Source organism: Salmo salar, chromosome 10, assembly GCF_965601325.2.
Source record: "Salmo salar chromosome 10, fSalSal1, whole genome shotgun sequence".
NCBI classification, from domain to species: Eukaryota; Metazoa; Chordata; class Actinopteri; order Salmoniformes; family Salmonidae; genus Salmo; species Salmo salar.
In genome coordinates this window covers 65,623,356-65,648,388 of record NC_138300.1, presented here as the reverse complement: position 1 = coordinate 65,648,388, position 25,033 = coordinate 65,623,356, and the positions used below count along the sequence as shown (strand labels likewise).

General features: G+C 41.3%; 1 protein-coding gene across 2 annotated transcripts in view; it reads right to left on the bottom strand.

Moving 5' to 3' along the window:
• The window catches only part of ptdss2 (phosphatidylserine synthase 2), a 50,155-nt gene that overhangs the window by 5,178 nt on the left and 19,944 nt on the right, over window positions 1-25,033 (bottom strand). The window contains exons 3-13 of one of the 2 annotated variants that reach the window (XM_014123838.3): window positions 20,376-20,477; window positions 18,874-18,956; window positions 5,891-5,958; window positions 4,649-4,783; window positions 3,997-4,047; window positions 3,709-3,822; window positions 3,047-3,165; window positions 2,716-2,830; window positions 2,227-2,372; window positions 1,932-2,117; window positions 823-1,343 (exon numbers count right to left, since the gene is read on the bottom strand). In XM_014123838.3, coding sequence (XP_013979313.1) covers window positions 1,322-1,343; window positions 1,932-2,117; window positions 2,227-2,372; window positions 2,716-2,830; window positions 3,047-3,165; window positions 3,709-3,822; window positions 3,997-4,047; window positions 4,649-4,783; window positions 5,891-5,958; window positions 18,874-18,956; window positions 20,376-20,477 — 1,141 coding nt within the window. In that variant the 3' untranslated portion in view covers window positions 823-1,321. Of the gene's footprint in view, window positions 1-822; window positions 1,344-1,931; window positions 2,118-2,226; window positions 2,373-2,715; window positions 2,831-3,046; window positions 3,166-3,708; window positions 3,823-3,996; window positions 4,048-4,648; window positions 4,784-5,890; window positions 5,959-18,873; window positions 18,957-20,375; window positions 20,478-25,033 lie in introns of those variants that run through there. The other variant, XM_014123837.3, reaches the window with a different exon arrangement.

The window sequence follows — 25,033 nt, the reverse complement described above, 5'->3', positions numbered from 1 at the left end:
CCCCACAGCATGATGCTGCCACCACCATGCTTCACTGTAGGGATGGTGCCAGGTTTCCTGCAGACGTGACACTTGGTATTCAACCCAAAGAGTTCAATCTTGGTTTAATCAGACCAGAGAATCTTGTTTCTCATGGTCTGAGAGTCCTTTAGTGCCTTTTAGCAAACTCCAAGCGGGCTGTCGTGCCTTTTACTGAGGGGCTTCCGTCTGGCCACTAAAAATAAAGGCCTGATTGCTGGAGTGCTGCAGAGATGGTTGTCCTTCTGGAAGGTTCTCCCATATCCACAGAGGAACTCTGGAGCTCTGTCAGAGTGACTATCAGGTTCCTGGTCACCTCCCTGACCAAGGCCCTTCTCCCCCGATTGCTCAGTTTGGCCGGGCAGCCAGATCTAGGAAGAGTCTTGGTGGTTCCAATCTTCTTCCATTTAAGACTGATGGAGGCCACTGTGTTCTTGGGGACCTTAAATGCTGCAGAAATTTTTTGGTACCCTTCCCCATATCTGTGCCTCGACACAATCCTGTCTCGGCACTCTACAGACAATTTATTTGACCTTATGGCTTGGGTTTTCCGCTGACATGCACTGTCAACTGTGGGACCTTATATAAACAGGTGTGTGCCTTTCCAAATCATGTCGAATCAATTGAATTTACCACAGATGGACTCCAATCAAGTTGTAGAAACATCAAGGATGATCAATAGAAACAGGATGCACCTGAGCTCAATTTCGAGACTAATAGCCAAGGTTGTGAATACTTAAATAAGGTATGTTTATATATATATGTTTATATATATATATATATATATATATACACACACACACATTTGCCAAAATTACTAAAACCGTTTTCACTTTGTCATTATGGGCCATTGTGTGTAAATTGATGAGGATTTATTTTATCAAATTTCAGAAGTAGGCTGTAACGTAACAAATTGTGGAAAAAGGGGTCTGAATACTTCTGAATGCACTGTAGTCATAGCTTTCCAAATGTTCCAGAACGGCACTTTGAAGTGTGCAGTTGACAACTTCCACTTCATTTAAAGTGTTTTCACTGATCAAACCCTTTTCTACTTGAGGAACAATCAGAGAGAAAAGAAAAAGGAGTGTGAGGTCAGAAAACAAAACAAAAAAACAGGAAGAGGATGGTAGTACGACACGGCATAACCGAAAACAACATGCATCATGAGATGGATTGATTCTGTAGAGGAAAACATGGATCTATTTTGGATCCAGAGAAGGTGAGGTGGCGGGTGATGATAATGGCACCACGGCAGACCACAGCTACGTAGGAGAAGAGACACAGCCTCGCTCCTACACCTACCTCACTGGACATGAACATTGCCGCTAAGAACGAGAAGGGACAGGAGGAGGGGTGGAGAAAACAGACGAGAAGCTTTAACATGCAGGGCTAATATACCCAGTCACGTCCAGCATGGGGGGAGGGGGGCAACATAAAAGAAAACTTGCGCACACAGCCACGTAAAAAAAAAAACATACAACAACCATGATGGGGAGGTGGGAGGGGAAAAAAAAGGAAACCAAAAAAAATCTACAAAAAAAAAAGATGCATATTAAAGAAATAGATAAACATTAAATTACTAAAATAATAAATGGGCAACTACTGAACATAAGGTTCCATGAAGAATCAACATAACTGTATGTCTTCATAAACATGAATTTCATGCAAGGCATTTCTTATCAATTAACAATTCATTAATGTTGATGGAATCGGAATGTTAAGTGTTGCCAAAGCATGTCTACATGGCACAGGTAACAGAAGAGACCAGAACGACTCCAGTTCATGACCCTAACACTGCTGAAGACCTCTTTTACTCCAAACATGTTACGGTATATCCACATTCCTGTCATTATTGCAATGTTCTACAACAGAGAACTCAGAGGAGGAGACAGGTAGACTGGTTGGCAGCTTACCGGATGAAGAAGCGCCACAATGTCCAGCTGAGGATGAGGACGATGCCCAGGAACCAGCATTGGGTGACGAAGAAGGGGATGGGCAGCATGATGGTCCTGGGGTCGTATTTGACCACGATGAGGAACTCGGTCACTGTGATGGCTGCCACCAGCCACGCCTGCTGCCCCAGCTTCCTATAGAACTTCCTGAGGGAGGAAGGAGGAGACAGATGATTGAATTGCTAGAAAGGGAAAGGGGGATACCTAGTCAGTTGTAAAGACACACTACACAATACATAGTGTTACTAATACTCACGGGTCATCCATGAAGTCGTAGATCTCCCTCATGGCCACTCCGCCCACGTTGACAAAGAAGACGAGGCGAAGCAACACCAGGTAGTGCTCCGGAGGCATCCACAGCACAAACTTCAGGTAGAAGGTGTTCAGCTCCGCCAGCAGGAACTAACAGAGAGAGCAAGAGAGAAGGGAGAGCGAGATGGAGACAGGCAGGGAGATTGCAGAGAGATTACAGGTCAGAGGGGAGGAAAACTTGAGTAGGGAGATAAGCGACAGATTAGTGTGGGCGAAAGTGAGAGCGCAACATAGACAGAGTGACAGTCGACAAAGAGAGTTAAGTGAGAGAGAAATGAGAGAGACAGCAACAGTGAGAGAGAAATGAGAGAGACAGCAACAGTGAGAGAGAAATGAGAGAGACAGCAACAGTGAGAGAGAAATGAGAGAGACAGCAACAGTGAGAGAGAAATGAGAGAGACAGCAACAGTGAGAGAGAGAGATTGAGTCTCACCATGAAGATGATTCCCAGGACAGCCAGCCACCTGCGTAGGTTGGAGGCAGGCTTCCACTCAAACTTGACCCAGCTGTAGGGTGTGAACTGGAAGGCCATGCGCTTGATCTTCCCCCTGATTAACAGACACACACATATCGTATACAATCCATCCCTAATAAGAAATGAGAACATTCTATAAAAAAAAAATACTACTACAAACTCTTTGATAGGAGAATATTAGTTAAGTAAACAATGGCCATATCTATAACTTATGACATTGGGACTTGGAACTTCTTTGTGTACAAGCTTAATGAAGCGTAACCAAGGTGGCAGGAGATGGGCAGCGTACTTGTATGTGGGGATGTTCCACAGTCCCTGCCACTGGTAGGGCTTCATAGACAGCCAGCCTAAGGTCTTCATCCCAGCGTAGATCCCCAGGCCATTACACACCAGCACATCCATTATCCACTGAAAGACAGACATGACATTTAGGATTCACAGAACAAGACATGGCATTCAGCATTCTCTAAAGACAAAATCCTAACTCAAGCTTTCTGCACATAACATTCAGTATCTACTTACAGGGAGACATAGCATTCAACATCAACTGACAGGCACAGCGAGACAGATGTACTGACGGGGCGGCAGGTAGCCTAGTGGTTAGAGTGTTGGGCCAGTAACCGAATGGTTGCTAGATAGAAGCCCCGAGCTGACAAGGTAAAAATCTGTCGTTCTGCCCCTGAACAAGGCAGTTAACCCACTGTTCCTAGGCCGTCATTGTAAATAAGAATTTGTTCTTAACTTGCCTAGTTAAATAAAAGGTAAAAAGAATAATTAGCATTCAACTGACAGACACTTGAAATTCAATAAAGCCAGTTGCTTTTCAATTGCCTCCCAGTATCAAACCTGACCAAACATCCATTATCCAAACTGTAATCAATAACAAAATCAACAGGGAACACACATATCCTTGTCAGACACAACTGTGTGTTATGAAGAAGAGGTACATACATGGTCCCACCAGCACTCAGAGAAGTTGGGGAGCTGGTGCTCCAGACTGTACTCCAGGAACTCAAACATCACGCTGATGATCATACACATCCACCAGTCTCTGATCACAAGTGTCTGACAGAAGAAGAGGGAGATGGAGACGTGAATTCGGTTGTTGTGGATTTCTGTAAGCAGTTGCCCACCACTGTGTATGATGATGTCATATTTCTAACTCTACCTTTAATCCAGTATTAATGCTAATCAAGTATGAAATATAGGCTTAAAATACAGTACACTACTCAGACCCACCTTAATATACCAGCCAAGAAAGTGAGCGGGGACAAAGCCATCCATCTTGTCCTGCAAAAATAGCATTCATGTAATATTTTTTAACCTTTGTCAGCAGTGACCTTTGGGACAGCCCTTTTACAACCATGTTAACAAGTAACTGAGAACCTTGTTTGACGCGAACAACAGTGGATTGAAATATCTGTGGAAATTAGAGTGATTAATGAGTGGAATTTATGGTTACAAAATTAACAAGTCCACAGAAAGCCAGCATTTTGGAGTGTACAGTCCACTAGGGCAGTCTGTTGGCTTAAGGGAACCCAGTAGGAGCCCTGAGTGAAGTATTACTCTGTCGAGCAAGACAGAGACAGAGACAGAGAGAGAGACACACACACACACACCGAGAGAGCGAGAACAAGCGAGAGAGACACCTAGAAAGCAAGAGAAAGCGAAAGAGACACACACCGAGAGAGCGAGAGACACAAACACACCGAGAGAGCGAGAAAGAGCGAGACACACACATCAAGAGAGCGAGAGAGTGCAAGAGAAAGAGAGAGAGAAATGCGAGAGAGAGAGAAATGCGCGAGAGAGAGAAATGTCTTTAGTGTCACAGCCCCTGTAGGTGCCACCATTGCTGTTGTGCTACAGGTTAATGTGTGCGCACGCGTCTTACCCAGATGTTATGCCAGGGGTCGGTGGTGTTCCCCGGGTCGTATATGAGGCAGTTGCCGCCATAGTCCCTCTCCGGCAGGGCTACCCCCAGTTTGGGGTCAATGTACTTCATAAACTGTCTCCCATCACGGACCGTCTAATGAATGAGGGCAAATTAAGTATACACAAATAGATAGTATTTAGTGCTTGTCTATATGTACTTGTCTATGTATACTGAACAAAAACAAAACGCAGCATGTAAAGTGTTGGTCCCATGTTTCATGAGCTGAAATAAAAGATCCCAGAAATGTTTCAGACGCACAAAAAGCTTACTTCTCTCAAATGTAGTGCACACATTTTATTTTTTACATTCCTGTGTGTGAACATTTCTCCTTTGCGAAGATAATCCATCTGCCTGACAGGTGTGGCATATCAAGAAGCTGACTAAACAGCATGATCATTACACAGGTGCACCTTGTGCTGGGGACAATAAAAGGCCACTTTAAAATGTACTGTTTTGTCACACAGCACAATGCCACAGATGTCTCAAGTTTTGCGGAAGCGTGCAATTGGCATGCAGACTGAACGAATGTCCACCAGAGCTGTTGACAGAGAATTGAATTGCAACCGCAGACCACGTGTAACCACGCCAGCCCAGGACCTCCACATCTGGTTTCTTTACCTGCGGGATCATCTGAGACTAGCCTCCCAGACGGCTGATGAAACTGAGGAGCAATGCTATCTGTAATCAAGCCCTTTTGTGGGGAAAAACTCATTCCGATTGGCTGGGCTTGACTCCCAGGCCCACCCATGGCTGCACACCTGCCCTGTCATGTGAAATCCATAGATAGTGCCTAATTTATTTATTTCAATTGACTGATTTCCTTATATGAACTTTAACTCAGTAAAATTGCTGCAGTTGCGTTTAGATTTCTGTTCAGTATACTTTGAACATAACTTCTCAATGTACATAGATAGAGAAGTTAACTAGTTTCTGGAAGATGTGTTTTCTTTCATTCCCTTTAAGTCCCTTCAGATCCATTCCGCATCTAATCGTGTCATTGATCCTTTTCCCTTTTGATTGTCCCGCTTTACTAAAAAGACCTAGTTGTCAGTGCTCCCAGAGAGAACTTGCCTCTGTATTTCAAAGCTGATTGGAGTGATTATTCATTGAAACAACAATTCTATTGCAACTATAATAGCACAAACAATTCAGTGCTCGGGTGTGTGTGTGTGTGTGTGTGTGTTGGTGCAATCGACCCACCTGGAACAGCACAAAGATAAGGAATAACTCGTAGACAACGGAGACACATAGCCAGAAGCGCCAGTATGCTGGAGAGAAAAAGAGAGATATCAAAATATTATACATTTTAGCATAAGCGCCAGTATGCTGGAGAGAAAAAGAGAGATATCAAAATATTATACATTTTAGCATAATCTACACTCCTGGGACATCCACAAGGTGCTTTCCCTGTTAATTCTTTAGTCTAAAACGGAGGAGGCGGGAGTGCTAAGTTCACATATGGAATTGTTTTAAGATGGTCATACTATCGATCATTAAGCGATTTGATTTAGAATTTTAGGACCCCCTCAGGTATCCAAAAAATATATAGATTTTGGCCTTTACTACTAAATCCCACAGAAACACATTGAATAACACATTCATAAATGGCAAAAAGGACAGCCCAAAAATGTATCATAAGAAACCAGGTTAACACATTGTCCTAAATCTAGCAGATATAAAAATAACTCACAAAACTACCTTCATACTGCCATTCCTTTTTTTTTACCGGTACCGGTTACCTTCAGATGAGTCCCGTGACAGATATCTTCAGTTTAAACTGACAGATTTTGATGGGATTTTTTAAATGTAACTTAGATTGATGCACTGGTGAGTCAATCGACTCTAGGGGGTTAACGGAAAACAGTAAACCACCACAAAACTGAGTCACTAATAAGGACCGCAAGGAAACATTACTGCACAGCATCCATTTTGTTTGTTTTGTTTATTGACAGTGTAGTGGGGCTGGGATACATACCGTAGCTCCAGTTTCTCCAGTCTAAAACCCTGGAGTAACCTTCACACCATCCAGTCCTATACAAGACTTTAGTCTCCTACAATGGGCCATTTGTTTTGCAAAATAGAAACACCTGGCAACAAGATGACAATGCCTGCAAACCACAAGTAGTGTTGTAGCATGACAAGTGTTGTCGTGTTTGCACTTTACTATCCATCACCTGTAGGAAACGAATGGGCAGGTATGAGTAGGACTGCTTAAATAGCTAACAAAAATGGTTAAATGGACCATCTGCATTGACCATTTTATTTTTAGTGACTGCACACTCAAATTCACACACACACACACACACACACACACACACACACACACACACACACACACGCACAACACACACGCACAACACACACGCACAACACACACGCACTCACATAGTGAGCTACTGTTTATCATATATCCTGATGCCTATACATATCTAACCCTACCACTCCAGTATCCCTTCACATTGGAAATATGTTATTGGCATCGACCCTGGAACTGACCCTTTATATAGCTTACTTACTTTCTCGTGTTCTTCTCATTTCGATTTCTTGGGGCTTTTTGGTTAACTTTCCTTTATAGTACTACAGATATTGATAACTGCATTTTTGGGAAAGCGCTTGCAAGGCATTTAACTTCCCCAAAAGGCTTGCAGTCAAGCATCTGCTCTCCTCTCCCTCGCTAGGAAGCCTGCTATGGTTGTGACAGTCATTTCACGGCCCTAAGGAACATGGCACCAACAGTGCATACACACGGGCATAATGCACACTTCCATGATAAAAGGAAGTCGTACTCTACTTAGAACTATCTGAAGAGGCAAGATGGTGTTGTAGAATCTGGATAAGAGCCATCGGGTTAAAATGATCGTCTGAGAATCTGAGCATTTCTGATAAACATCCACAAATGACAACTGTTGATTGAAAATAAAGCTTATCTGAGGGCTTCTTGACTACAGTACGAAAGATCAGTCTGTTAAAGGATGAGAAATGTGCTGTGCAAACAAAAGGTGGTACTGCTGGTCGCTATCTAAAATGCTAAACCGTAGCTAAATCCATCATACATGGTGAATATACACAGAAAAAGGGGCTGAGAAACCATGCTCTAACCAGTCCCATTGGTGTGACCTCCTAGCCCTGCCGAAATCCCGCTGGCAGTGCAGTGAGAGCTCAGATTTAGGCATTACATTGGTGCTTGAAGTACTCTGCTTCCAGTAATGGATAAGGGATTTAAACACTAATACAGTGCCTTCAGAAAGTACTCACACCCCTCGACTTAAATGTTTTTGTTGTGTTACAGCCAGAATTTAAAATACATTACATTTTGATTTGTGACAATATTATGTTTTAAAAAATTCTTACACATTAATAAAAAAATTACATCTGAAATGTTGAGTCAATAAGTATAAAACACTTTATGGCAAGCCTAAATACATTTAGGAGTAAAAATGTGCTTAACCTGTTGGGGCTAGGGGGCAGTATTTGCACGGCCGGATAAAAAAATGTACCCGATTTAAACTGGTTACTACTCTTGCCCAGAAACGAAAATATGCATATAATTAGTAGATTTGGATAGAAAACACTCTAAAGTTTCTAAAACTGTTTCAATGGTGTCTGTGAGTATAACAGAACTCATATGGCAGGCCAAAACCTGAGAAGATTCCATACAGGAAGTGCCCTGTCTGACAATTTGTTCTCCTTCTGTGGCATCTCTATCAAAAATACAGCATCTCTGCTGTAACGTGACATTTTCTAAGGCTTCCATTGGTTCTCAGAAGGCGCCAGAAAGTGGAATGACGTCTCTGCAGTCTCTGGGCGAAAAACAGGAGTTTTTGTTTGTGGTCAGGCAGGGAACAATGACACTGGAGATGCGCGTCCACGAGACAACTCCATGTTTTTCTTTCAGTCTTTGAATGAATACGACATCGCCCGGTTGGAATATTATCGCTATTTTACGAGAAAATCGCATCAAAATTGATTTTAAACAGCGTTTGACATGCTTCGAAGTACGGTAATGGAATATTTTGACATTTTTTGTCACGACCTGAACGCACGAACAAAACGGAGCTATTTGAATATAACTATGGATTATTTGGAACCAAAACAACATTTGTTGTTGAAGTAGAAGTCCTGGGAGTGCATTCTGACGAAGAACAGCAAAGGTAATCAAATTTTTCTTATAGGAAATCTGAGTTTGGTGAGGGCCAAACTTGGTGGGTGTCAAATTAGCTAGCCGTGATATCGACTCAGAATATTGCAAAATGTGCTTTCGCCAAAAAGCTATTTTAAAATCTGACACCGCGATTGCATAAAGGAGTTCCGTATCTATAATTCTTAAAATAATTATGTATTTTGTGAATGTTAATCGTGAGTAATTTAGTAAATTCCCCGGAGGTTTACGGTGGGTATGCTAGTTCTGAACATCACATGCTAATGTAAAAAGCTGTTTTTTTATATAAATATGACCTTGATTGAACAAAACATGCATGTATTGTATAACAATGTCCTAGGAGTGTCATCTGATGAAGATCAAAGGTTAGTGCTGCATTTAGCTGTGGTTTTGGTTTTTGTGACATATATGCTTGCTTTGAAAATGGCTGTGTGATTATTTTTGGCAGGGTACTCTCCTGACATAATCTAATGTTTTACTTTCGCTGTAAAGCCTTTTTGAAATTGGACAATGTGGTTAGATTAACGAGAGTCTTGTCTTTAAAATGGTGTAAAATAGTCATATTTTTGAGAAATTCAAGTTATAGCATTTATGAGGCATTTGTATTTCGTGCCACACGATTCCACTGGCTGTTGACTAGGCGTCCCACCTTGCCCAGGGAGGTTAACAACCGTTCCACAGGTGCATGTTCATTAATTGTTTATGGTTCATTGAACAAGCATGGGGAAAGTGTTTAAACCCTTTACAATGAAGATCTGTGAAGTTATTTGGATTTTTACTAATTATCTTTGAAAGACCGGGTCCTGAAAAAGGGACTTTTCTTTATTTTCTGAGTTTACAATGCCTCTTTGGTTTGTAGCCCTTGCCAGGCTTTCCTACTGTCCTTGAAAAGGTTTTCATATTTGTCTTTGTATGCTGCCTTGCACTACTTGATTTTGCTTTTGAGTTGCCTCTGAATATTTTTCCATTTTCTCTTTTAGTGCCACCTGATTCAAAAACATTTGTTTTTTTCAATTCCAGAGTTACACACGGTTTATTATTGGGGAAGACGTTGAGACTTTATTTTTGGGAATAACGAGATCCTCACAGAAACGGATGTACTCAGACACTATCCGCTGGCTCTTCCAGGTCATCGGCAATGTCCATCAGGGCCGCCAAGTCAGTGGACTCAAAATAGTGATGGAGGGCTTCAGGAGCCCAGCTTTTAAATCTCCCCTTTTTAGCCTTCTCTCGCTACAAACGCGGTTTGTAGAGTCAGATGAGCGTAACTATGTTATGATCTGAACTCCTAAGATTGGGTATTGCCTTGGAAAAATATGCGCCCAGTTTCCACTGTTCCTGACCAACGCACATGCTGCGATTAAATTTTTTTTTTAAATGTAAAAAAATTGTTAAACTGGTGGTGCTTGAAAACGACACACAGGAAAAGGACAAATCTGGCTATGCAGTAAGGCTGCACGATTTGGACAAAACAACAAATTGTGATTTTTTGGGGGCCAGATATTGCAGTTGTGATCTTGAACTGCAATTTTTTTTTCTTATTTTAGCGTTTGTTTTTAAACAACCTAAGTTAATTATTTATTCAGGCAGGCGGGCAGCCATAGGCTGCAGATGGAATAGGAAGCTTATGATTGTGTAATTATTTAGAAGTAGGCTCAAATCATTATAATTGAAATTGTTAGTCAAAGTTCCATAAAAACATGTAACGCGTAGCCTAATGATTGCAAGGTGCTGCCTGTGTCCAAAACATTGGAGTCCAGTCACTCAACGTGACGTTTCAACTTCTCTTTAATTTTGTTATACAGTGTTGGGAGGCAACTTGGGAGAAATGTGTGTGAGATGGAATCTTGTATCTCCGGTCCAGCTTGTTTATCATCTTCTTGAAGCCGTCTTTGCTGACTGTGTAAATAGGAACCACTTCTTTGGCTTTGCGATGGATAACCTTGGTAATTTTTGCCTGTTTAACGTAGGTGGCTGGTTGTGGCTGAGGGGCTTTTTTCATCACATAATCGTCGTGAAGCAGGGGATGGTTTTCTTCAAAGGATTGACTAAATGTGTCTTGTCGCCGCCACAACTGAGGCACTTTTTGCACAACACTTGCATTTAGTTGACGTGTAGCAGAAATACTGCCACACCACGGAAGATGCGCCGCTTTTGGCACAAAATTGACATTCTTGCTAGCACTAGCAGCACTCATGTTTCGAACACTCACTGATGTAAAGCCGCAGAGTTCCTAAACGTCATACTGTACTGTCTTTGGTAAAGCCCTCTCTCTCCTCACCAGCATCTAACTGCGCGCTCTAAGTGGGGAGACTTGTGACTAGCCATCATGTGCATGCCATGCAGAGAGTAAGAGAGGCCTCTTGTTGTAATAAAGGAGGGTCAAAGGAGAAAAATCACAGCACATGTCAATTTCAATCTGAATTAGATTTACCGTGCAGCCTTACTCTGCAGGCTCAACGAGTCAGAAAATGTGGGTGTTGGCAGACGACCGAGGGGTGGGTGGTGGAGAGAGCAAGAATCCAAGGCCGGGTGTCTCAACACCAGCCCAAATTCCTGCCCTGCGCCTGCCACTCCCCACCGCAAAAGGCTATGAAAGGCTCACCTCCACCCCTCGAGTTTTACATTAGAGTCGTGAACGGAACTTTCCAGTGTCTGTTTAAGTCACACTGCTGGGTCTGGCTCAGCAGAGGCCAGGGCAGCCGGAGGATGAAGCCAGTTCCTCGGTCTCTGTGTTCAGACTGAACCGTTTCACAGTGGAACCCCAGGTGGTTCCTAAACAGGCCAATAGTAGTTTGCAAAAGAGTGTACAAAACAGACCCAGGAGTGAGTGTGTGACAGAAACTGGGGGATTCTGTTCAATACTCCTCGTGAACGGGTGAATAGTCGGACTGCACAATTAATCGAAATTGCAAATGTTGCCATGTGCAATTTCCATATCGCAACAGGCTGCAATTTTTGGAAAAAGGGTCCCCTGGGAAAATCCGACCAACACTTCAGCTCCTACCAGGTCACGACAAATTCTACTGTACCTGGTGTTTTCATTAGCCGTCATTCCAAACACCAACCATAGAAATACAATTTGTATTCTGATTCTATGATTCCAACAGTTCACCTAAGTGGTTTGAGCAAAATCACAAGTAAAATCGCAATATTTGGAATTTTGTTTTAAACGCAATTAGATTTGCCCATATCGCGCAGCCCTAGTCAACGAAATGTTGAACTTACCCAGTACCAGGATATTTTTGCCAAAAACCTGGTTGCCTCTACCAGGAGGCTGAACCTTGGTCGCAAGTGGATCTTCCTGCAAGACAATAACCCCAAGCCTGCATCAAAATATGTGGTTTGAATTGAAGAGGGCAGTCCATAAGCGCAGATGAAGGATATCTGTGGCTTGAAGGATTCTGTAATGGTTCAAGATCCCTTCCAATGTGTTCTCCAGTTCATTAAATATAGTTTTGGAAAAGAGGTTTAGTGCTGTTAATCATCGGAAGGTGAGGTATTGAAATATAATGAAAACATGGTGTCATGACATTGGCCTGTGGGTAAGGTTTATGACCCCCCCCCCATAAATACCTTTCTCCCTTCCCCTCTCTTTCTGACCCTACTGAAGGACTTGAATAGCCTGTGTTAAATATAGAGTCTGGGAACATCAAACAAATGGGGAAAAGGAACCATATTTTGGTAATAAAACCAATTGGAAATATGCTTGGGAACGTAATGAGTATGGATGTCAGTTCGGTTGTCATCTGAGACATGACTGATGACAGGACGACAAACTGTACCTGAGAAAGTATACACCCTCGATTTATCAGAGTCACATGGAATTGTTATGCAATTGAAATGTTTGATATTGAAATTGTTAGGAGATTAAATGTAATTTTAACTTCCAAATGAGAGAATTGGGTTTTCATAAGGAAAGTGCCCTGCTTGATCAGTGGCCCACCCCTGTGAAGAGACAGGGGTTATAAACGATGAAACACATCCTTCCCCCTCTCCACTATATAAGCCTTTGATGAAAAGATAACCACATGTTCCAGTACGTGAGGTCTGCAGCCTCTACGTTAGAAGGACACACGTCAAGTACAGAACTAAGCCAACCTCAGCGTGAGCTTTGATGGCGAATGGTATGAACTTTGAGCTTATTCACTACAGAAGTGATACTTCCTAGCCGTTGAGTTGGCAGCGGCCGCTGTAGACGTGGGCTAGGAAAGGACGGACGACAGATCCAGTCTAACAACCAGACGAAGATACCACCACGTATCCACTTTACCACCATTGACATTCTTCCGAGGACAGGAAGATCTGTTGGCCAACCCGGCCAGCATCTACGACCAATCTACCGAAGCGCAGCTCAGAGTAAATATTTATTGCATTTTCCTTTTCCAAATGGGCGGTAATTTAGAATGCATAAGATAATGTATTTACGATAGCATAGCTGCTGTTTCTTTGTTCCTAAATCTTCCCGCTGTTTCATTCAAGCCCAACCCCCTTTCCTTTGTGTAACCAGCCATCATGTATGACATCATTTGTATTCGGTGTATTTGTAATTCTGTGTGATTAGTTTAGGTATTTAGTAAATAAATAATTAAACCCAATTTTGTATTGCTGATTCAACTTGTTAGCCAGGGTTCGTGAAGATAGCCAAGAATTTACAACTTTCATTATGAGACTGAAAATAAGATAAGGGTTAATATTGACTGCTATCGATGTAAAATATGACTAAGTATTTTAAGAGTTTAGTCGGAAGATAACAGCTCTATAAACGTTCTTCCGTGGTGCCCCGACTTTCTAGTTAATTACATTTACATGATTAGCTTAATCAGGTAATATTAATTACAGAGAAAGGATTTTATAGGTTAGCATGTCATATCACTTAATCCGGCATAGCCAAAGACACGACAATGGGTTCAATCATTTTCACCCCGACCTTTGAAAAAATATGACTTAATCTGAGCATTTGTATAAAATAATGTAATTTCCCAATATATTTTTAGCATACAATATAGCTCAGTATTTGAATCATTTTATACACTCAATTTTGCTCATCTTTATCAAGGGTGTGAATTTCTTACTGTATATGTGCTGGTTGGGAATGTCATCTACTTGATCACAGCTCTGCAAACCACAATTTATTTCAATCTTCACTGGTATTTGGCTTGTTCTGTGTTAGTAGGTCAAGAATTAGGGTTGCAATCTCAAATCAGAATGCCGCTCACAATATTGAGAATGACTGTACTTATGCAGGTGTTAGGGAAATGGGATATCTAGTCAGTTGCACAACAATGCATTGAACTGAAATGTGTCTTCAGCATTTAACCCAACCCCTCTGAATCATTTAAATGTGTTTCATTCCCAAGCATAGCTTCAGGTGAATGTCTGCAATAAGAACGTTTCTCAATGTATAAATCCAAGAAGTATCTGATTGGCTGCGGTAGTATAATTTATTAGGATTCCCATTAGCTACTGCACATGCAGCAGCTACTCTTCCTGGGGTCCACATTAAAACGTACAAACATGAAAGTACAGAACAGAATAAGATATTAAATTCCAAATAAAAAATATGAGTTAAATACAAAATATGAAACAAAGCGACAACAAAAATATTATTTACACACTATTCATATATACAGTGCATACAGAAAGTATTAACACCCTTTGACTTTTTCCACATCGTTACACCCTTCTCCTAAAATGTTATTTTAAAAAAAAATCCTCAATCTACCCACAATACCACATAATGACGAAGCAAAAAACAGGTTTAAAATTTTAGCAAATTTGGAAAAAATACAAAAACGTGACTCAAATTGAGCTCAGGTGCATCCTGTTTCCATTGACCATCCTTGATGTTTCTACAACTTGATTATAGTCCACCTATGGTAAATTCAAATTCATTTGGAATTGGTCTACAGTACCAGTCAAAAGTTTGACACCTATTCATTCCGGTGTTTCATTTATTTTTTTGCTATTTTCTACATTTTTGATGAATAGTGAAGACAAAAACGAATGAAATAACACATTTGGAATCATGTAGTAACCAAAAAAGTTAAACAAATGAAAATATTTTACTTTTGAGATTCTTCAAAGTAGCCACCCTTTGCCTTGACAGCTTTGCACACTCTTGGCATTCTCTCAACCAGCTTCACGTGGTAGTCAATTGGAATGCATTTCAATTAAACAGGTGTGCCTTGTTAAAAGTTAATTTGTGGAATTTATTTCCTGCTTAATGCGTTTCAACCAATTAGTTGTGTTGTGACAATATAAGGGTGGTATACAGAAGATAGACCTATTTGGTAAAAGACCAAGTCCATATTATGGCAAGAACAGCTCAAAAAAGAAAAGACAAACAGTCCATCATAACATGAAGGTCAATCAGGAACATTAAGAACTTTGAAAGTTGTGTTAAAGTGCAGTCACAAAAACCAAGCGCTATGATTAAAAAGGACGACCCAGAGTCACCTCTGCTGCAGAGGATAAGTTCATTAGAGTTAACGGCATGTCAGAAATTGCAGCCCAAATAAATGCTTCAGAGTTCAAGTAACGGACACATCGCAACATCAAATGTTCAGAGACTGCGTGAATCAGGTCTTCATGGTCAAATTCCTGCAAAGAAACCACTACTAAAGGACACCAATAAGAAGACGAGACTTGCTTGGGCCAAGAAACACAAGCAATGGACAGACCGGTGGAAATCTGTCCTTTGGTTTGATGAGTCTAAATTTGAGATTTTTGGGTCCAACTGCCATGTCTATGTGAGACGCAGAGTAGGTGAAAGGATGATCTCTGCATGTGTAGTTCCCACCGTGAAGCATGGAGGTGGTGAGATGGTGTGAGGGGTGCTTTGCTGGTGACGCTGATTTATTTAGAATTCAAGACAAGACACGCCATTCCATCTGGTTTGCGCTTAGTGGGACTATCATTTGTTTTTCAACAGGACAATGACCCTAGGGTTGCACATTTTGGGGACTACTCAGAGGTGGAAACTTTCCGTGGGAATTAACGGCAATATATCCAAATGAATATTAATACCATTTAAATGTAGATGTTTTTTGCAGTGGATATATTTACCATATCATAAGTAGACAGAAACTGTTTACATTATCATAAGTAGACATTGCAAATGATTAATACCTCCAAAAGAAATAAAAAACAAATTAGGTACAAATTGAACTTTAATTAAAAGGGTCTGAATATTTAAACACTTTCAAAAATGTCAAAAGACCTATTTTCGCTTTGTCATTATGGGTTATTGTGTGTAGATTGATAAGAAAAAAAAAGATTTAGAATAAGGCTGTAACTTAAAATGTGGAAAAAGGCAAGGGGTCTGAATACTTTCTGAATGCACTGGACATATTGGTATTCTTATATACAGTACAGTTCAATTAGATCTTTAGAAAGAGCAGAGGCATTGTGATACAATATGTTCTTTTTTAGAAGCTCCCCAGCTCAGTTGTTGGGCTCCAAGCAACGCTAAACAAAGTCAAAACCAAACAAAGCAACAGTCTATGAAAAAAATATGTTTGAAATGCATTGTCCAGCTGTACTGACTGCTAGTCAGTCACTTTGGATAAAAGCATTTGCCAAAGGACTGAAAGGTAACGTAATGCAACGTACTCTAAACAGAAATAAACATGCTAGTTACAGTTGATATGAGGAAATCAGTCAACCGAAAGAAATAGATTTGGCCCTAATCTATGGATTTCACTTGACAGAATACATATGCATCCGTTGGTCACAGATAAATAAATAAAAAAGTAGGGGCATGGATCAGTCAGTATCTGGTGTAACCACCATTTGCCTCATGCAGCACGACATCTCCTTTGCATAGAGTTGATCAGGCTGTTGATTGTGGCCCCACTCCTCTTCAATGGCTGTGCAAAGTTGCTGGATATTGGCGGGAACTGGAACACGCTGCTGTACACGTCGATTCAGAGCATCCAAAACGTACTCAATAGGTGACATGTCTGGAATCAGGATTCATCTGTAAAGAGCACACTTCTCCAGCGTACCAGTGGCCATTGAAGGTGAGCATTTGCCCACTGAAGTTGGTTACGACGCCAATCTGCAGTCAGGTCAAGACCCTGGTGAGGATGACTAGCACGCAGATGAACTTCCCAGAGACGGTTCCTGACAGTTTGTGCAGAAATTCTTTGGTGTGCAAACCCACAGTTTCATCAGCTGTCCGGGTGGCTGGTCTCAGACCATGCCGCATGCCACAGGTGAAGAAGCCGGAAGTGGATGTCCTGGGCTGGCTTGGTTACACTGAGGTTGAACATATTGCCAAATTCTCAAAAACGACATTGGAGGCAACTTATGGTAGAGAAATGAACATTAAATTCTCTGGCAACAGCTCTGGTGGACATTCCTGCAGTCAGCATGCCAATTCCCTCAAAACATCTGTGGCATTGACTTGTGTGCACCTGCACATTTTAGAGTAGCCTTTTATTGTCCCCAGCACTCGGTGCACCTGTGTAATGATAATGTGTTTAATCAGCTTCTTGATATGCCACACCTGTCAGGTGGATGGATTATCTTGGTAAAGGAGAAATGCTCACTAACAGGAATATAAACAAATTTGTGCACAAGATTTGAGGGAAATAACATTTTTTGTTCAGTATAGACACACTACATATACACACAGAGATAGATAGATACATATACACACACAAAAGCATGTGAACACCCCTTAAAATTAGTGGATTTGGCTATTTCAGCCACACCCGTCGCTGACAATGTATAAAATTGAGCACACCGCCATGCAATCTCCATAGACAAACATTGGCTGTAGAATGGCCTTAGTGAAGAGCTCAGTGACTTTCAATGTGGCACCGTCATAGGATGCCACCTTTCCAACAAGTCACTTTGTAAAATGTATGCCCTGCTAGAGCTGCCTCGGTCAACTGTAAGTGCTGTTATTGTGAAATGGAAACATCTAGGTGCAACAACAGCTCAACCGCAAAGTGGTAGGTAACAAGCTCACAGGACGGGACCGCAGAGTGCTGAAGCGTGTAAAAATCGTCTGTCCTCGGTTGCAGCACTCACTACCACACACAGTCGGGATAGTCTTCATGGCCCACTCCATTGTAATGTAATCTGATGCAGTGTATGTAATCTGTATGTACTTCACACACACAAAAAAAAAAAAAATCGGGATGGTCTTCATTGCCCACTCCATTGCTGTGCCTCCAAACATCTATATTGATCTAAAAGCAGACAGGCATTCTTTCTCTCCCCACTAAAGACATTTTCAGAGGAAGAAGAACAGACCTGCTCTTTACACCCCAGTATCTCTACTTGCACATTCATCTTCTGCACATCTATCACTTCACTGTTTAATTGCTAAATTGTAATTACTTCGCCACTACGGCCTATTTATTGCCTTACCTCCCTAATCTTACTACATTTGGACACACTATATAGATTTTTCTATTGCGTTATTGACTATGTTTGTTTATACCATGTGTAACTCTGTTGTTGTGTCGCACTGCTTTGCTTTATCTTGTCCAGGTCCCAGTTGTAAATGAGAACTTGTTCTCAACTGGCCTACCTGGTTAAATAAAGGTGAAATATAAAAATAAAAGACCGGAGAGCAATACTCCATTCCAGAGTTTGATTTGACACCTGTGCGTGCCACGGCAGTTGACAACTTTTTATGTTCGACATGTACACAGTGCTGCTGCAGCACCCCCACCTTTGAAAGCAGTGATTCACCGCAAGCCATATCTTGGGATGAATATTATAGGGATGCCGCTTTTCGGTTTCACAAAAGCATTAACTCCCTCTTTTCTTCTTTCAAAGTGTAAAAGTGACCATGTTGACTCACTAACGGTGTCTCTTTGGACAGGATGTAGTTTTGCTGAGAGCGTGTCCCATATCATATGTCAATGCACTTAGCCTACGTATGAAAAAGGCTTACACTGTCTGCAACTTCTAAGGACTGGCAGGCTCGTATTAACTGAAGCACAACAGCACAAAGAAGCAGAAATGTGAAGAGTATTTGCACTGCGGGTGGAGGTTGTGTTACCTGGATGTGGTCTGGTGAATGGGCCATCTTTGGCTTGTGTCACTCCAAAGCAGAGGAACACTAGGATGCTGGCCACAATCCCTCTGGTAGAAAACACAAGCAGACTTAAGTAAATATAATAACTAATGAAAAACTCACACACAGCTCAGTCCTCTTTACAGGACGACTAAAAGATACATTTATAAGATTATGACATCTATATACATGGACTGGAATTCATGGTTTGCATTGAAATATCATTATTTGACCAATGTTTTGGCTAGAGAGCATAAATAATAATTTTACTTTCAACCCTCAGAGGTTTTTTTCTGTAGGTCAAGGTGGGTGAAAGAACAAGTTTTAGAGGTCGAAGACCAGGCAAGTTAAGGACAGGGCCCAGGCAAGCTGAGTATACGTGGCATGCTAGCTATAAGGTCTTCTGGGTTGTATCTCAATCTACACAGCCTCCTCTTCTTTCACCACACCCATCTGAGAGACCTGGATCGACACAAACAATATTGCAAACGGCATTGTGCCTAGGAGGGCATGTGTGCTTTTACCTATCATGTCTTTTCAGATCAGTGCACATGACTAAAGAGGCGATAAGGTGAGAAAGCCAAGGTGAGTGAGACAACCACCCCCAGGGGATCAGTACATTCAGGTGAAGGCGTTCAGCCAGGCATGCAGTAGGGCAGTGCCGTTGGTTGTGACCCGGGGGGAAGAAGATGTAGTGGGCTCTAATCTCCCAGGCGAGCTGGGCCTCGCTGACAACGGCAAATCCCGTTAATGACCGTCGGATTGTCAGTACAGATAACAGGAATAGCTGGTTGGGGTTAATGCCTTCCTAAGTAACACCAACACACAGAAACACACGTGCAAACACACTTCCTCCGTCTGAAGACTCCCCAATGCTGCCAAATTCCTCTGCTCGCAAAACTCACTGAAATGGCGTAAGACCTTGCAAAGGCGCTTAAAGTTCTTACTTCCATTATAGTACCAAAATGTACAAAAAAAAGTATGTTAATGACTAGTACAAAAGCAGGGGGGAATAGAAACAGTCCTTTGCTCTCCAAAGCATCCATTAGTCAATACCTAGCTTTTTCCTACATTATATCTATGCCTTGCAATCTTAGATGTATTCTCCAACAGCCGTTAATATTTAATTTGCTTAAATGCTGGCCATCTCTTTCATAATAGTGCGATTTCTACTAGGTTTCACAGCATCTTTACGCTACAGAACCTAGTAAGAGTTGAGTACTTATTACCGTGCAATATATATTTTGACATTTCACAAAAGTGCTCAAGAATGGAACAGTCAAAGCTAAAAATAAAGGAGGAACCTAAAAGTCTGTGTGCTGACTGTGCTACAAGCCAGCTGGGCTGAAGGTGACTGGCTGTTGGAGGTGGAAGCGATTCATTTCACACAAGCAGTCATGACTAAGTGTGTGTGTGTGTGTGTGTGCTGCATGATTATATAAGACGTCATGGAAGAGACATCGTGAGTGCGTAACTGAATGGCTGACCTTTTAGTGTTGTACGTTGTATCCTGGGGTGTCTCCTCCAACAGAGTGACATAGACCAACACGCATGTGAGAATGAAAAGCACAGTGACTGTATGTGCTCTCCTGCAATGAGAGAGAGGGAGGGTGAGGAGAGAGAATGGTAATCAATGACAGTGTGGCAAGAAGAATCAGTAACATTCATTGGCTGGACATGCAATGAGCAGAAGTGACTAAGAGTGTGTGTATGTGTGAAAGAGTGTTGAGATTCTTGGGCGAATTCAGTTCAATGACAACAGATAGTTAATCTCCACTTTGCCATGCATGTGCTGATACTGGGCTGTTATACCATTCCTCCATACAGCATCCTAGTTTGAGTACACTTAAGAGAGTTCCCTTTTCTCCACAGTTCAGTGTGCTACATATGAACAGGCCACATTGCATGTTTCAAGTATGTACCTACCACACACACACACACACACACACACACCATCTACAGACACTGATTAACTAAAAAGACTGGTCGGGGCAGTGAAGAGAAAAAACACTGAGGGAATGTGAATGATAGGTTGGAGGTTGTTCAAGAGGGTAAATGGTGTGAAAGAGCGATAGGGGAAGGAGGGAGAAGGGTGGAAGAATAGGAGAGGACATTGAGCGCAGGGGTCACAGAATCCCTCTGAGATAGGATGCCTGTCTGCCAGCATTCTTGAGAGAGAGGGGGTGAGAATAGGGCTAGGCGATATATTGAATTCATTTGGACTTATGTTTTAGCGCGATATTCCAAAACACAAAAAAAAAATTCTGTGCTAGGTGTACCTTCCCCATTTACACCAGAGATCTGCATACACAGTACCTTCAGAAAGTGTTCACACCCCTAGACTTTCTCCGCATTTTGTTGTGTAACAGCCTTAACTTAAAATCGACTGAATTGAGATTGTGTCACTGATCTATACACAACACCCCAGAATGTCAAAGTGGATTTAAAAAAAAAAAAAAAAAAATTGTGTTTACAAATGAAAGCTGAAATATCTTGAGTCAATAAGTATTCAATCTTATGGCAAGCCTAAATAAGTTCAAGAGTAAAACAAAAGTCTAAATAAGTTGCATGGACTCACTCGGTGTGCATTAATAGCGTTTAACATGCTTTTGAATGACTACCTCAGCTCTACACCTCACACATACTGATAATTGTAAAGGTTCCTCAGTCAAGCAGTGAATTTCAAGCACAGCTTAAACCACAAAGACCAGGGAGGTTTTCCACAAAGGGCATCTATTGATAGATGGGTAAAAAAAAAAAAAAAAGCAGACATTGAATATCCCTTTGAGCATGGTGCAGTTAATTACACTTTGGCTGGTGTATCAACACACCCAGTCACTACAAAGACAGGTGCCCTTCCTAACTCAGTTGCCGGAGAAGGAGGAAACCGCTCGGGGATTTCCCCATGAGGCCAATGATGATTAAAACGGTTAGAGTTTAATGGCTGTGTTAAGAGATAAAGGAGGATGGATCAACAACATTGTAGTTACTCCACAATACTAACATAAATGACAGAGTGAAAATGAAAGCTGTACAGAATAAACATTACAAAAAAAAAAAAACACATGCATCCTGTTTGCAATAAGGCAATACTGTAAACATTTTGGCAAAGAAATGTACTTTCTGTCCTGAATACAAGGCGTTATGCTTCAGGCAAATCCAACACATCGCCGAGTACCACTCTTCATATTTTCAATCATGGTGGTGGCTGCATCATGTTATGGGAATGCTTGTCATCGGCAAGGACCTGGGAGTTTCTTTATGATAAAAAAAAATAAGAAAAAAAAAGAACTAAGCACAAGCAAAATCCTAGAGGAAAACTTGGAAAGCAGACTTAACCAACAGACACTGGGGAGACAAATTCACCTTTCAGCAGGACACCTTTCACGGTAAAAGTTAGCACTTGTTGTATTCAGCGCAGGTGGCAAATAAAGTTTGATTTGAACTACCTAAAACACAAAGCCAAATCTACGCTGGAGCTGCTTACCAAGACAACATTGAATGTTCCTGAGTAGCCTAGTTACAGTTTTGACTTAAAATCGTCTTGCAAATCTATGGCAAGACTATAAAATAACTGTTTCGCAATGATAACAACCAACTTGACAGATCTTGAATAATTTTTTAAAGAATGGGCAAATATTGTACAATCAAGGTCTGCAAAACACAGACTTACCCAGAAAGACTCGCAGCAGTAATCTCTGCCAAAGGTGATTCTAACATGTATTGGCTCACAGGCTGAATACTTATCAAATAAAGATGGGGTTTACTTTTCCATAAAGAAAACAAAAATACACATTTTCTCCACTTTGACATTAGAGTATTGAGTGTAGATCATTGACAAATGAGACAATCAAATCCATTTTAATCCCACTTTGTAACAAAACTTGGAAAAAGTCAAGGGGTGTGAATACTTTCTGAAGGCACTGTATACTGACGAGATTCTCATGTTTTCGCCCAAACAATGGGAATCATTGTCCCAAAGGAAGGCGACAAGCTTAGGTCCAAAATAAGCCCATTTAAACACATTGGATCTGTCAAACACATTGGACAGAATAAGCCCATTGAAACACATTGGACATATTTTGGCAAGAGTGAAATCCTTCCGCCTCTTCACACACACAGCCCCTCCCTGTGCCACTCAAAACAACAAAGATGAGAACACTTCGTCCTCACTGACAAGTGGTTTCAACTGGCTATTTGCATTTGAGGTTTGGTCTCATATGGACACCGGAACACATTGAGACATTTAACTGTAACAGAAGATAACGATACTCCTCAAAGCAGACACTACTAAAAGGGAAGAATCAATGAACATTGATTCTGGAAAATTAATGCTTAATTTGTCACACATGGCATTGCTGTACCACGTACCGCTAGAAGCATTTTAGCCAAAGACTGTTATACTACCTGTCAAGTCTGTTTTATAAATGTGCAATCATTGTGAGAAATAAGGTAGGCCACTTGATTTCAAATCTGAACAAAGTGGACAGGCTAGCATGCTATTCAAACAGAAGGGTGTGTATGACTATTCAACTATTCTGCCATGTTAGCTAGCAAAAATGTCTAAGTTGGCTAAACTTGAAACATAAAGATCAGCTAGCTACTGATTAGCATGTGGGCTTGTGATTGAGAGATTGTTTTGAGGACTGTCTATTTTCTATAATGCCTGCTGCAAGAAGTGAGTCAATATTAGAGGTCGACCGATTAATCGGAATGGCCGATTAATTAGGGCCGAAGTCAAGTTTTCATAACAATCGGTAATCGGTATTTTTGGCCACCGATTTGGCGTTTTTTTTTTAATATTTTTTTTTTTTTTTACACCTTTATTTAACTAGGCAAGTCAGATTAAGAAACCATTCTTATTTACAATGACGGCCTAGAAACGGGGGTTAACTGCCTTGTTCAGGGGGGATTCGTTTTTGCAACCTTCGGTTACCAGTCCAACGCTCTAACCACCTTCCTTACATTGCACTCCACAAGGATTAACAGGCTGACTACCTGTTACGCGAGGGCAGCAAGAAGCAAAGGTAAGTTGCTAGCTAGCATTATACTTATAAAAACTATCAATCTTAACATAATCACTAGTTAACTACACATGGTTGATGATATTACTAGTTTATCTAACGTGTCCTGCGTTGCATATAATCGATGCGGTGCCTGTTAATTTTCATTGAATCACAGCCTACTTCGACAAACGGTGTTGATTTAACAAGCGCATTTCCGAAAAAAGTACTGTCGTTGCACCAATGTACCTAACCATAAACATCAATGCCTAACAGGAATATTTAGACTTAGCCACCCGTTAGATAAAATACGGAACGGTTCCGTATGTCACTGAAAGAAAAAAAAGTGTGTTTTCGAGATGATAGTTTCCGGATTCGACCATATTAATGACCTAAGGCTCGTATTTCTGTGTGTTTATTATATTATAATTAAATCTATGATTTGATAGAGCAGTCTGAGTGGTGGTAGGCAGCAGCAGGCTCGTAAGCATTCATTCAAACAGCCCTTCGCTGTGCTTCAAGCATTGCGCTGTTTATGACTTCAACCTGGGTGGGTATAATTTGTGGAACGTTCCAACAGGAATCTATTCCAAAAACTTCGTAAATAACAAGGTTTTCAAAAAACAACGCATACAAAGTTGTATAGCGGCAGAATAAAATACCGGGTAGGGAGTGGTCTATTTCATAGCGTTTTTCACTTATCACGTTTATTCCGAAAAATGTCTGTCCTCACATGTCTGTTTGACTATGGACAAACATTAAGAATAAGCTACGTGGTGAGTTGATGCCTATTCAACAGCTAGTTAGCTAGGTTTGTATGTGTTGCTACTTTGTATGCGTTGTTGGTTGGCAACCTTTTACTTTACGTTTTTTGGAACAGATTCCTGTTGGAACGTTCCACAAATTATACCCACCCCTTCAAGCCTATCAACTCCCAAGATTAGGCTGGTGTAACCGATGTGAAATGGCTAGCTAGTTAGCCGGTTGCACGCTAATAGCGTTTCAAATGTCACTCGCTCTGAGACTTGGAGTAGTTGTTTCCCTTCCTCTGCATGGGTAACGCTGCTTCGAGGGTGGCTGTTGTCGATGTGTTCCTGGTTTGAGCCCAGGTAGGAGCGAGGAGAGGGACGGAAGCTATACTG